The sequence below is a fragment of the Zootoca vivipara genome, chromosome Z1, assembly GCF_965207765.1.
Source record: "Zootoca vivipara chromosome Z1, rZooViv2.hap1.1, whole genome shotgun sequence".
NCBI classification, from domain to species: Eukaryota; Metazoa; Chordata; class Lepidosauria; order Squamata; family Lacertidae; genus Zootoca; species Zootoca vivipara.
The window spans coordinates 47,208,456-47,223,417 of record NC_142583.1 but is presented as its reverse complement, the minus strand read 5'-3'; the positions used below and the strand labels follow the sequence as shown (position 1 = coordinate 47,223,417).

The window sequence follows — 14,962 nt, the reverse complement described above, 5'->3', positions numbered from 1 at the left end:
ACTGTCTTCAGCTGAAAGGTCAGAAGAAGATTAATGCAAACAATATATTTTTAAGGGTTTTAAAAAGAAAATCTACAGAAGATTTTCATCTCCCTTTCCAGTACAGTATCATACTGTAATAAATGCAGCCTAAATAATAGAATCTGTCTTACCAGCTGTGCCTTATTTGCCATATAAAACTCTCACTAAAGCTATTTTTACGTTAATAAAATATACCCAAAATCTCCCCTGTCTCCCCCCCCAAAAAAAACCTTTATACGGTACTAGCATACAGTGGCTTGGAGTAAGCATGGGGGCAACATTGCTGAGTTGCAGAGAGATTTGTTATTTATGCTGCTGCTTGGATTCTTAGAATAGGTGCTATGCCTTGGTGTTGCTGCAAAACAAGATATAAAGTCTGGCAATTAATAATACTGGCAAAGAATAAAGCCAGGCAGCAGTAGAAACCTGACAAACACCCAAGCAAACTGAAGTGAAATTCAGGCAGGTTTATTAACGCCATTAAAGGGTGCTTATTAATGCAATTAAATTGCCCTATGAATTTGAAGCAAGTGTCTTTGTGTCTTCAGTGTCCTCATGAGAAACAACTGCAAGTTCTTCTACACATCCAAAGGATGCCCCCAAAATGTGATTTAGTTTAGGTCAACTAAAAATAGTTTAGATGCACTTTTTGAATAGAAAATATTTATACAGTATAAGTGCAGAATTTGGTATTAGACAGAAAAGTTGGGAACGTCACTTTTCATTTTAAAAATCTGTTTCTAAGAATTAAGAGTACCTGAGTGGCTTCCAAATGTGTGGTGGATACCTAGAAAAATCTCAAAATGCCAGAGGTATTTTGAACAAGATTTGTGGGATCAGGGCTATTGTGTCCCCTCAATCCGTCACAAGCGGAAGCAAAGTGCATTTTGCATGCCAGGTAAACAGATACCTATTTGCAGAGATACCTGTTTGCTTCGTTTCCATAATTTGTGAAGGTTAGAGCAGTAACCTTTTCTTTTCTTTTCTTTTAGATCCTGATTATTTTTGTTGCATGCTACTTGCTGCTTTGACGCTTAGCATTAATAGCCTTTAGCAGTACAAACAATATGCAGTGGGCTTCTGTTAAAAGAAATTAATTCCTTATGTGGATTTGCCAGTTATCCAATTATTCTTTTAGGGTGTTTTAAGTTTAATGGGTTCAGAATATATTCAGTGTTCTACATGGAATTTGACTGGAAAGTGAAAAACGTAACAGAAAGCTAAAGTACTGAGCACAGCAAACGAAAGAAAAGAAGAGAAATACAAGATCATTTTCTTTTCATTTACTGTGTGGTTGTGAAAATAAAAAAGCTCAGGATCTAAGCAGACTACTGTCTTTGTGAACATGAGAAAAATGATAGTCTGAATTTCAGCAGCTCTCTAGCGACCCTCCTCTATGGCCTTCTACCTCGGCAGAGTCACAACCTGCTGGGGGTCAGCCTTCATTTTACTGACCTTTCGATGCTCTTGAAGATTTGTTGCTGAAGAACACCTCTTATTGCACACTGAACACATCAGCCTCTTCCTAGAGTTTCCTAAGCCAGAAACAAAAAATACCACCAACAGCTTTAATAAAGAAGTACAAAGGAAGAGGCCAAATGTTTTCACTGCCTGTGCCATTTTTCACAGGCCATTTGATGGACACAAGAATTTTACACTTTTACCCCACCTCAAATGTATTATGTTACAGGACAGCTCTGTGGGTGCCCTACAGAAGTTTTTTTCCCCTGTGGAATGTAGCTCCAAGAAAGTTTTGGCTGCTAAATAAATAAATAAATAAAGCGATCCAATTATATTATATCACCTAATATAATCAATAAGAACATATCTATTTATTAGCCTCCAGTTCAGAATGCAACAACAGTTTAGTTATTAATTACTGATTATCTGCTGTGTTTACAATAAGCAATTATGAGGAATAAATCCATAGTTTAGCTTTCACCTAGCTTGTGCCCTCCAAATGTTTTAGGCTACAACTCCCAAACATCTGAAGGGAACCAGGTTGGCGAAGGCAGCCACAGTCCATAGTTTACAATGATTTTTGTCCCATAGGCTTAAATGAGTCTCAGTGAATTCAGGCAATGCTGTGGAAGAGTTGAAACAGTGTCCAGAGTCAGGAATAGACTGGATGAGGGCCAATAAACTGAAGATCGTTTCAGACTTCAGACAGTGATACAGAAGATGAATAAAAATGTGCTGTGCTTTCTCTACCCCTGCTCCCAATAATGTTTATTTTAAAGTTATGTTTTTATTATGAATTTTTTTGGATTGGATCATATGTGTGATCTTTGCTGTCTATTTCGGCAGTTTCTTGCAAACTGCCTTGTGTATAGTAATGTGGAAAGGCAGTATACAAATTAAGAGTGGAAAGAAATGGAAAATGTTCCCTTGCCAACTTCCCCCCAGAAACTCCCTCAGCTCTCGGCATTGTACCTTTGCCACCAGAGGGGGCAGAAGACATACCAGCTTGACCTAAGTCCAGTCAAGAAATAGAGGGTGACCTCTTTAATCAAAGTTACACCCTGGAAGAGATGTGTCCTGCAGGGCTATTTCAGCCTTCAACAAGTTTCAGACCAGCACTGAAGCAACACTCCGGATTATCCGCTTCATTTATAGTAGGCAACCATATCATAATTATTATTATTTTGCTACATTCACACCATTTAAATAAGTATCATACCACTTGAAACAGTCATGGCTTCCCAGTTGTTAGGTAAAGGGGACCCCTGACCATTAGGTCCAGTCGTGACCGACTCTGGGGTTGCGCGCTCATCTCACATTATTGGCCGAGGGAGCCGGAGTACAGCTTCCAGGTCATGTGGCCAGCATGACAAAGTCGCTTCTGGCAAACCAGAGCAGCACATGGAAACGCCGTTTACCTTCCCGCTGTAGCGGTTCCTATTTATCTACTTGCATTTTGACGTGCTTTCGAACTGCTAGGTTGGCAGGAGCTGGGACCAAGCAACGGGAGCTCACCCCGTCACAGGGATTCGAACCGCCGACCTTCTGATCAGCAAGCCCTAGGCTCAGTGGTTTAACCACAGCACCACCTGGGTCCCCAGTTGTTAGGAGACCCCTATTTCCTTCCGAAAGCTATAATGTCAACAACAACAACAATTAATAAATAATAATAATAATAATAATAATAATAATAATAATAATAATAATAATAAATTTCTACCCCACCCATCTGGCTGGGTGGCTTTCAACGGAACATTAAACATTAAAAACAGAACAAAACTTCAAACATTAAAAACTTCCCTAAACAGGGCTGTGTTCAGATGTCTTCTAAAAGTCAGATAGTTGTTTATTTCCATAACATCTTATGGGAGAGCGTTCCACAGGGCAGGCGCCACTACCGAGAAGGCCCTCTGCAATTACCAGAGTTCCCTGGGATGAGGGCCTAACTATTAAGCCACTCTAAGAACTGTAGCTCTGTCAGGGAGATAGGTGTCTCTTAACAACTCTCAGCACCCTTGACAAACTGCTGTTCTTAGGATTCTTTGGGAATCCTAAGTCATGAGTGTTTTAAATGGTATGATACCCCTTTAAACATGTAGAGCAGATGGGGCCTCAGTCTTGCACCCAGCTCCAATAGTGCTATTGTCCCAGGTTCTGGTGCTAAACTACCATTTGTCTCACTGTTGTATTTTCTCCCTGCCAAGTTCTACAAGTAAGGGCTAGCTAGTGGGGTTTTTTTGGAGGTTCAGGCATGAGCAGGAAACAAGGTTTCCAATTCCATTAGTTTCAGAAAGTTTACACGTATCTCTTAGATTTTCCTGTCATAAATAAATTGAAAGCACAGCAAAACCTCTTCTGATTTGAATCTGTAATACATGTTTTCCTCTGCCCTTTAACATAATTAACTAATACGTACCAAGAAACGTTTCCACTCATCCCAATTATGCTCCAGGCTAATCTGTGAGCAACTGCCAACATTACATGTCTGTTCTATGTCTTAAAAGCAAAACGGTGGCCAAAATTATGCATCTTTACAAAGCTGGAAAAGTCAAATGTGCAAGTATCCTCGTGAAACTTTTTAAAAACTCCCTCAAAAATCCACAGTAAGAAGAAAACCAATTAATTTTTTATTACCCTTAGCACAACTTGAGCTAAGGTCCAGTATGAGGAGTGCTAAGGCTCGATTAGTCTGCAAGGGTTGTTTAGAAATAATAATAGAAACAACAGTGAAAACTTTGATCTAGAATTTTTGAACAATAATGCACTTCCACCATACATGCATGTAATCCCCAGGCTTCCAACACCCTTTCCAGTACAGAAGGAAAGACAGCCTGTGGTTTATTTTAGCTAGTCTTATTGGTGTCCAATACCAGTGGAAGATGATTTTGAGGGAGGCATGCAGATACTGTGCTTAAAGGGTGACTTTGCCAGACAGTCTCCCACCTGTGAGCCTCTTATCTTTTCTCTTAACTCTGCCTGCCTTAACTTTCATAATTTCCCATATTATGGTCCGATATTACACTATAGATTAGGGAGGCTGCCCCTTGGAAGTCATAGTTTGATTTAAAGCATAGAGACACAGATGTAGTGAAGGATCATTAGCCCTCCCCTGTGCACTCCACGTAGCATGCAAAAGTGTAACCTTGTAATGCTCTGAACCATGTCTGTCCAACAGTTTCAAAACGGAAGCACATAAGGATATCCAGTTTCACCTAGTCCAGCACTTTGTCTTCAACAATAACTACCCAGTTGTTCTTAGGAAGCCCACAATGATTGTCAGAGGGGATTTTGGGGGGGGGAGGTGAATGGTCATCTGTGAAACTGGCCAGTCAGTGTCTCACAGGCTACAGGCTCACCTGGCAGCAGTGGCTGGATCTGTGAAAACCGCTCATCATGTTAAAATCCCCCCTCCCAGTCACTGCCACTCAGGTAAGCCCAGCACACAGCCAGGGGAATAGCAGGAAGAACCAAACTGGCACGGACATCAGTTCTGGTTGTCCTGCTATGATGCAGCTACCCAAGAACATGAGAAGAGCCCTGTTAGATCAGGTCAAAGGTCCATCTTTGGCCAACATCCTGTTCTCACAGTGGCCAATCAGATGCCCACAGAAAGCCCACAAGCAGGATCTGAATGCAACAGCGCACTCCCCAATTGTAAATCCCAGCATACTGCCTCTGAGAAGGGTACTCTGGGCTGACACCAGCCCAGGTGATAGTGATAAAACATGTGCTTGTGTTTCTTTCCACAAACTGGTACTCAAGTGCCCTGCTTCTGAACATGGAGCTCTCATTCTCTTCCTCTGAACACTTTGGTTTTCTCAGTTAATAGCCACAGATAGGCCGGCATTTTCTTGAATCCAGATTCAGCTCAGGAAATGTGAACACTGGGAAGTGATTCCCTAAACACTGGTGATTTCAACATTTTATGCTTACCAGTGTGCACATTTTCCTTGTGTTTTTTCAGAGCATCCTTGCTCTTGAACCTCTTCCCGCAGCTGTCAGCCTTGCATACGAACCTGGCATCACCTCGGCATGCTTCTTTGTGTTGCTCGTAGCTGATGTTGGAGAGTTGGAGAGTAGGGAAAAAATAATACATCAAGAAATAAGATACTTCCCCCCTCTCCAAAAAGAATCAGCCTCTCAGCAGGCATTTTGAGTGCGCTTAACACATGCTGCGCAGAAGACTTCTGGGGTCACTTCATGCATAACCTACTGCAGGTAGGCATGAAAGCATTTCTCGTCTTGCACAGTTAGGGTTCAGAAAACAACTAAGAAACTTGAAAAGCAAGCAAGCATGCAAAAGGGAGGTCAGCAGCAGGATGAGAGCAGTCCAGTAATTCTGACATGGAACCTCAATTCTGAGCTGAAGGATGTGTTGCAAACAGAACACTGAAAACTTCTTGAACGATCTCCCGGGTTGACATTCTCTGTGCACTGGAGAACACTATCAGGAAAGACAAAAGAAAATACATGCATTTGCTTAAATTGTGTGGGTGTTTGATGCCATCCACATTTATGCTATGTTTGTTTGTTTTCCAAAATAAAACAGAAGTCAAACATTCCAAGGTCAATTAGATTTCAGGGGTTGACTGGCTTTCCACAAATCCTGGGATATTTGTCCAAGGGGAAAGCATATAGGCATTATTGAAGGAAATTGTGAATATTATGATGAGCCACTTAATTTGTGGTTTAGCCATCTTAATACAATAATGTATGGTCTTTAAATTTAGTAATCTGAATTTTCAAAGTTTATAGTTAAATTATATACTTTTTGTTGTTTTTAATTTACTAGGTGTCTTGAAGAGGGGACCATGACCACAACACAAATCAACATTCAAGTTATAGGGCTAGATCTGCAAAATCTATTTTGGACTACAACTCCCATCAGCCCAGCCAAAACAATATTTTCTTATTGTTGTTCTTTTTTGGGTGGTTTCCATATTTTTAAGGCTGCAGAATGCAATAGTATTTTTCTGTGGTAATCTGACAAAAAAAATTGCCCCTGAAGAAGGAAAACTATTTCTGAAACATGTTGGGATTAACAGCTACAGTGTAAACCTCTGAAAACCCTTTGTTCTTTTTCTCTTCCACAAACATTAACACAACTGATTCACAATGGATCTCTAGAGATCCACTGCATTCCAGTGAACTACTTACATGTACATTGTTTATAATACACACCAGTATATAGAAAACTTCTAAAATTCCTGCTTTCATGGGAAATCATGCCCGTTTTATTTAAACGGTTGCCTTTTACAAAGATTGTGCCTCAGAATGCAAATCAATGGGGGAGAAAATGTTCCATTTCTGCTGGAAAGAGGAGCTGTGTATAATTTCCTTGTATAATTTCCAGTGGTCTGCTGCAGCTCCAATGTACAATATTTACTTAAGAAATTTTCCTCTGCACTTCAAACACATTCCAGGGTTGCTTTTTCAAAAACAAAATACACAATTAAAATATGGAATATTTTCACATGCTGAATCCCCTGAAGAGAAACAAAATGTATCTCTCTCTCTCTCTCTCTCTCTCTCTCTCTCTCTCTCTCTCTATATATATATATATATATATGGACGCCAGACTTAATAACCTCTCACAAATTGTTTTCCTATAGCTGCTTTATGTATACCTTTAAAACACAGTATCTTTTCTCATTTTAATTTGTTACAAATAGGCTTCAAGTTTGATCTTCTTGTTATGCAATTTTATTTGCTATTAATTCAATTTTAATTGTTCTCTTATGTTTTCATGTTGTTGTTGTTTAGTCGTTTAGTCGTGTCCGACTCTTCGTGACCCCATGGACCAGAGCACGCCAGGCACTCCTGTCTTGCACTGCCTCCCGCAGTTTGGTCAAACTCATGTTCGTAGCTTCGAGAACACTGTCCAACCATCTTGTCCTCTGTCGTCCCCTTCTCCTAGTGCCCTCAATCTTTCCCAAAATCAGGGTCTTTTCCAAGGATTCTTCTCTTCTCATGAGGTGGCCAAAGTATTGGAGCCTCAGCTTCAGGATCTGTCCTTCCAGGGAGCACTCAGGGCTGATTTCCTTAAGAATGGATAGGTTTGATCTTCTAGCAGTCCATGGGACTCTCAAGAGTCTCCTCCAGCACCATAATTCAAAAGCATCAATTCTTCGGCGATCAGCCTTCTTTATGGTCCAGCTCCCACTTCCATACATCACTACTGGGAAAACCATAGCTTTAACTATACGGACCTTTGTCGGCAAGGTGATGTCTCTGCTTTTTAAGATGCTGTCTAGGTTTGTCATTGCTTTTCTCCCAAGAACCAGGCGTCTTTTAATTTCGTGACTGCTGTCACCATCTGCAGTGATCAAGGAGCCCAAGAAAGTAAAATCTCTCACTGCCTCCATTTCTTCCCCTTCTATTTGCCAGGAGGTGATGGGACCAGTGGCCATGATCTTGGTTTTTTTGATGTTGAGCTTCAGACCATATTTTGCGCTCTCCTCTTTCACCCTCATTAAAAGGTTCTTTAATTCCTCCTCGCTTTCTGCCATCAAGGTTGTGTCATCTGCATATCTGAGGTTGTTGATATTTCTTCCGGCAATCTTAATTCCGGCTTGGGATTCATCTAGTCCAGCCTTTCGCATGATGAATTCTGCATATAAGTTAAATAAGCAGGGAGACAATATACAACCTTGTTGTACTCCTTTCCCAATTTTGAACCAATCAGTTGTTCCATATCCAGTTCTAACTGTAGCTTCATAGAAGCATAGAATTGGAAGGGGCTGTGTGTGTCATCTGGTTTAACCCCCTGCAATGCAGAACCCACACATTCGTAGCTATAATGATGTTCCCCAAGCTTGTTGCATTATCCAAAATGTTCAGCGAAAACAGCCAACGTGGGCTGTGGTACTTTGAAGGAATGCTTGGAGACTAACATGAAAGCCTACCCAGAAGAAAACTCCTGCTCCAATACTTCCGTTTCATAGACAACACAGGACAAACTCAGGTTTCTCACTGAGGGAACATTCAGCAGGAAGTCAAATCCTGGCTTCTCTGAGAAGTACCCCTGCTGCAGCGCATCTGTCTGCACACAACTTCTGTCATATTCCAGGTATAAGATGTTTTCATTCAAAAATGTACATTTTAAAGTAGTCTAAAAATGTTTGCCAACTTTGCAATTCACCCATCCCTAAAGAAAAGAAATTCAAGTTAATGATCTGAGTGACATAGAATCGTATTTTATGATGTTCTAGACTTACTGCCTCTGCAGAGCTTGCTTAACTGGGAATTTCTTCCCACAATTCCTGCATTTGAATTCCTTTTCCTCACTGGGTTTTTGGTGCAATGTCTGAAGGTGTTCAGCGAGGATTTCCTGGCTGGCAAAACTGGATTCACAGTTAGGGCAGGCATGGTCCTCTTTGCAACTAAAAGAATCTGCATGGCAAAGAAGAAAAATTCAAAAAATCATTTCCTGCGTATAACATGTTTGGAAAATTATATTCTAAGAAAATGCTCTAGTGAAGGAGGAGTCACCAATATTTTCAAAGCTGTGGTGAGTTCATATTACTGCAGAAAGAAACATGATTAATTCAGCTGACATCTGAAAACAGCAAAGAAATCTAATTATGTTTGTTCATTTCTGTGCAACCTATTTTTCTGCATCACTTTGCCTTGGTGTAACCCTCTAGCATACATTGCTATAATAATTCTGCACACAGTTGGAAAGAGAACTGGTGCTCTTTATATTATAAAGGGCTGTAAGTTTCCGTTTCCTAAGTGGCAACTCTTTTGAAAAGACTGCTGTGTTGCTGAAGTGACTGAGATGAGGCAATGTTGCTGTGTTGCTGAAGTGACTGAGATGAGATCAACTTTCACGGAAGAGTTTTTGTGGTGACACAACCTAAAAGAACTTGGGGGAGAGGGACAGTGATCTGTTTTATTATATCATTTATGTAAATTCTATCACTTATGATTTTTTTTGAGTTTTATGTTATTTCATTAAACAAAGGATAAGTCCTTTGCTGTGAGCGCCTTCTAAGACGCTTAAGAAAGAACCTTAAATATATATTTTAAAACTGAAATAATCTTATAAAAAAGTCACATAGAGAGGTGTGATTTTTTCCCAGTAATGTGTAAGAATAGAATCCTGTTTCGTAGTTATGGAAGCAGAAAGGTGTGAAGTCTGAAGTAATCTTGATAGCTTGCAAAGGTTGCCATTTGTAAACTGTTCCGAAAACTGAAATTACAAAAATCCTCAACTATACAGAAAAGGTGCCCCTTGTTTTCCTAAATTAAGAAATGACTGTGTCCTTTTAAACAGATGCGCATCATTTCCATTCAGCTTCAATCCATCCATACCTTTCTCACTAGTTTGTTGCAATTCCTTATGGCTGCTGTTACCATTGTTGCTGATGATGCGGTCATCTTCTTCCTGGTTAGTAATTACTTCCTCCTCTTCTTCCTCTACCTCTTCCATGTCGCTGTCAAGGTAACCAATCAGCAATTCTGTATCTGTTTCAATATCCTCAACAGCTAAGTAGAAAATATTTTCTCCTTCCTGTTGGGGAAAGCAAGAGATTGGACAGTCCCTTTTGGAAAGCATACCGCTAAATTAATTTTTAAAAGCATCAAGAAATACAAGTTAAGTTTCTGAGTGGATACAAGAACAAGTAATTTTTGTCAGATACAAGGTGGAATTCATAGTAGTGTTGAGCAGGGTATGCATGAGCTGAACAAGGTCTGCTTGTGCAATAGGACTTTCCCGCCTCTTCTTCCTCTGTGGAAGCCCTAAACCCATTCTGAGGGTTTCCCCAGCTCCCTACAGCAGATTTGGGGGGCATACAGGTGGAAGGGGGGGGTCCCACTGCATGACTACAGCTCATTCTGATCAGCCAATTTACTTGAATCTCTTCCATTGTTTTGAAAATAATATACAGTCATACCTCTGGTTACGTTCGCTGACTGTTGCGTACATCACGGGTTACGAACACGCCGAACCCGGAAGTGCCAGAACGGGTTACTTCCGGGTTTGGTGATTCACGCATGTGCAGATGCGCCAAATGACGTCACGTGCATGTGCAGAAGCGCCGAATCGCGCGGCGAGCATGCGCAGATTCGGCGCTTCAGGTTGAGTACTGCTCTGGATTCGAACGGGGCTCTGGAATGGATCCCGTTCGCATCCAGAGGTACCACTGTACAGTATTGCTCAAAAGGTCCAGCAGGAACAACACAGACTTGTTGCACTTTTTAAAAAGTTTGTGCCATAGTAAATATATTAGTCTTTAAGATACCACAAGCCTGACTTTTCCTGTCAGACACAATTGAGCTTGTTATGTATTTATTTACTATTTGCAAACTTATAAACCAATTCACAATCAAAGGTTCCAGAGCAGTGTATGATAGAAGGAAAAGTAAGATAAAATACAAAAAAAACCCTGTAGACTCAATGAACTAGCAGCAATAAAACCATTTCTGCAATTCAACTGTACAATTAATAGTCCATAAAATGTCTGAGTCACATTTTAGGAAAAGCCTTCTTAAACAAAAATGTCTTCAGCTGCTGCCTAAATATCAGAATACTAGTTGTGTGCCTAATTTCAGTTGGTAACTGATTTCCAGACGGCTGCAATCATGTATCCTGTGGAAGCCCACCTACTAATTTTACATGCTTTTGAAGACATAAAGATGTTTGTTTTGCAATATATCAAGCTCAGCACCAGCACCCTAGGCAGCTAGCAGGTCCCTTGAGATGTCAGGACACTGTCTGCAAGCCACCCACTGACATTTTCCAGGGTGCCATGGAGTTGCGCTATGGAACTGTGAGAGCTTACAATGCCACTTCCCAGCCCCCCATGGACTACTCCTGCTGCTTCCAACACCATGGCCAGGTATTTCCAATGTGACCTATATCTACATAAGAGGAGGTCCATGTGCCCTGGGTCCTCTCAAAACATGGAGCCAGTGCTGCAGTGTGCCTTGTGCTCTGTATCTATAGCTTTGTTGGAATTTGCAAGGCTCTTGCTTCTGCCCACCTCTCATTTACATGGGCCTGCTTTCATATGGTTCAGTCAACGGTTTTATGGTAATGCAGACTTAGGCAACAGTTATCAGATGAGCAAAGTGCTTTGGGTTCTACCAAAGGAAAATCACATTTACCTAGCAAATGCTGCCAAGTGCTGTCGTAAATCATAATTCTTATCTGATCAACATCCAGTAAAGTTAATTGAGCCTTGCTTACACGGTGTACATAGCCATATATTTTGTGACAAGCTTTGCGAGGCTACAGCAAGATAAGGATTTTTAATTTGCAATATGCTAAGATTCATTGAAACTGCCAACAGGGGATATCTTACTTCTAAAGCTTAGATAGGTCTGTAATGGATTAAAATGACTTATTTATGAAATGGAAAAGTCAATTTAATTTGAAAAACTTGTCAAAAGCAACAGTGTTCAAGGACCAGACAAATTTTTGCTCTTACATCAGTGATGGAATGGGGAGAAGAAAATTAATTACATATTTTCTTCAAGATGTGTATTTCGCAGCGGAGTTCAGATAGCTATCAGAATATCTTGCCTTCATGAAAGAGTTACTTTTTCCTCTTATAGCACTGTTGCATGTCCCAGGGAATTTTAATTTACCACAATAAAAACTTAAAATAAATCAAGTTATAGGACATTCCCCCCCTCCCTTCTAATGTAAAAAGATTTGGCTCTTACTTTTTCTTGTTTCAATGAAACATATGTCCAGGCACACACAAAGGCCCGGATACACAAAGGCTAAGTCATGATTTGTTTTAACAAACCGTTAGTTAACCACAAGTTGTCGCATAGACAATCAAACAAACCATGGCTATTTCCTCCAAAGCTGGACTTGTTTTCCAGCTGCTCTTGAGTCAAAGCTTTTGCAGTTTGTTGAGCATTTGTGGTTGGGAGCTCAAACAAACCATGGTTAAGGAAGCAGGGTAGAGTGTATGGTAACACCAAACCACACTCAAACCAAACCAAGGCTCATAAGACTATGGCTTCATTTATAACACCAAGCACTGCTTCAGTTACAATCTTTGTATGAAATCCATACCTCTGCTGTTAAAAGCAGGGCATGAAGGGAAGGGCAGAAGGCAGCAAAAATCCAGAAGGGGGACATGAGTTGATAAAAGTTTGAGAGAGTGTTATTTCTAAGATTACCAAGGCAGTGGCGTCACAAGGGGGGCGGGGGCGGTGCGCCCTGGGTGCCATGTCTGGAGGGGTGACAAGAAGGCACCCTGTGGGGCACTCACCCTGCCACCCCCTGGACGTGGCGACGCGAGCAGCCATCGCAACGCCGCAGCCACATGTGGAGAATCCTCCCTTCGTGGCTATAGCTGTGAGCAGAGGATCCTGCCACAGTCCGTGCAGCATTCAAGCAACGCTGGCAGCAAACCCACTATGTACAATGCATGTGCGGTGTCACATGCATGTGCTGGACATAGTAACGCCACACATGCACTGTACATAGCAGTTTGGCACCAGCGCCACCCATGCAGTGGGATCCCTCCATCGCTGCTACAGCCGCAATCGGAGGATCCCTCCACCACCATTGCAGCCGCAAGCAGAGGATCACCGCCCCTACGGAGCTGGGGCGCCGCCGGCAGCAAACCACTATTTACAATGCATGCGCAGTTGCAAGCATGCATTGTACGTAGTGATGCCACACATGCACCCTACGTAGCGGCGCCATGCATGCATTGTACATAGCGGCGCAACGCGTGCGCAGCCGGCGGTTTTCCCCGCCTCGGGTGTCAGTTAGCCTTCGTTCTCCCCTGTACCAAGATTCTAAGACTACTGCTAAAGGATCGTGCTCACATACGTGTGATGTTTCTCACATCTGCTGCAGCCACTACTTCCTGCTGATAATCACCCTGGGTTGGCTGTTGTGGGCATCTCAGCATGAGCTGCCATTTTAATTTCCCACAATGACCCTACATTGTTAGAAATTTAAAAGGTGGCTCAGAGCAAAGTGTCCAACACTGATTACAACACCACTGCTTGCCAGGACTGCCATGCCAACAAACAACTTGGAACCAGGGTATCTATAGGACCATCTTTCCTACTGTATCTCTGTCCAGCAGATGGGTATGCTTAGCCTGTACTATAAATAGGGCTTTTACTTCCGTAGCTCCAGTTCTTGGACTAGCCACTCAAAATCAGACAGATGTCTGGCACAATGAGGTTTAGGTGCCTACTGAAGATTTGTGGCGGTTCAAATTTTACAACCGATGAAATTGTTTTTCTTTTTAGATTTTGCATGGGTGGTTTTATCGTTTTTGGAGTTTGCTGAACTTATTTTATTATTGTTTTTGGAGCCTGTGCTTGTTTGTTTTATTCTTCTTTGATGGCTTTCTTTATACTGTGATGCTGTATATTTGAATGATGGTGGTGATATAGGATGACCAATGATAAAGGGCGTGCCTTTATCTGCCATGGGTCTCCTAAAATAAGGAGGCGGCCCTGCTTTCTTATAAAAATAAAACACTATGTATTTGGGCATTAACTTTTTGTTAATATAATTGCTTATGGGCAGCACAAGAAATGAACAGAAAACCTCAAACTTGCCTTATGATAAGTAAACATTGCAATAGGTAAATATATAAAATCACAAGCAGGATCATAAGCAGAAGAGGACTATTATGCTCATGTCCCACTTATGGGCTTGCCATAGTCATGTGTTTGGCCAATGCGAGAACAGAATCCTGGACCAGATAGGGTTTTGGTTTGAGCCAGCAGGACTCTCCTTGTCTTCTTATAATAAGATGAATTTGTCTTAGATTTCTTTGTGGCTTACCTCCTTTCCCAAATTCCCGTCTGCCTTTTAGGCTGAGAGGTAGACCAGTTGTGCCATATTTATTACAGTGTTGACTGATTCTCAAATACTAATCTTCCATTATTACATTTGTTAAGTATGACTTTAAACCACTCTACTGCATCACAGTAAATACCTCTTTTCCCATTAACCTTTGCCATTTCATTATTCCAGTTTGCTGAGCTTGTCCAGACCACCAGAATGTCTGGTGGCTAATGAACAGAGTGCTTGAATAGAAAGGGTTGGCTGTGATCCTGTTTATAAAGAGTTTTGACATTAACAGCTAAGGGGCCCTCGCCATACAGTAGTCACCAGCAGACACCATTGTTAAAAGAAAGTATAAAAATGTAATTGGCAAACACAGGAGAAAATGCAGTCCTTTTTATTCAACCAGGTTACTCAAAACGGGATTAAGGTACAGGAAAGCAAGCAGAAAACACATTTAGCTTTGAGAGGCACTGTGGATTTTATATGTTCATTGATCAGTTGAATGACAGGAGAAAAGACTGAAGGTTTATTGTTGCTGTCACACTGATTACAACTTCCAACAAAAGGCCAATGACTTCATAGCTATATGTCATACATGGCCTTACAAGTCCTCATTCAATCTGGCAGCATTCCAAAAACTCTGATTAACCATTTCCTTCCACTGGGGGAGGCGTCAAAAAGTATATCATGCATCTG

The 14,962-nt window shown here is 41.3% G+C and overlaps 1 protein-coding gene across 5 annotated transcripts in view; it reads right to left on the bottom strand.

Moving 5' to 3' along the window:
• PRDM5 (PR/SET domain 5) overlaps positions 1-14,962 on the bottom strand; it is a 93,752-nt gene that overhangs the window by 63,546 nt on the left and 15,244 nt on the right. For all 5 annotated transcript variants that reach the window (XR_015947773.1, XM_088660374.1, XM_088660375.1 and 2 more), the window contains 5 exons: positions 9,799-9,997; positions 8,700-8,874; positions 5,834-5,926; positions 5,416-5,537; positions 1,477-1,556 (listed from right to left, as the gene is read on the bottom strand). Coding sequence is in view for 4 of the 5 variants with exons in the window: in XM_088660374.1 (XP_088516500.1) it covers positions 1,477-1,556; positions 5,416-5,537; positions 5,834-5,926; positions 8,700-8,874; positions 9,799-9,997 (669 nt within the window). In the remaining variant the exon portion in view is untranslated. The remainder of the gene's footprint in view (positions 1-1,476; positions 1,557-5,415; positions 5,538-5,833; positions 5,927-8,699; positions 8,875-9,798; positions 9,998-14,962) is intronic.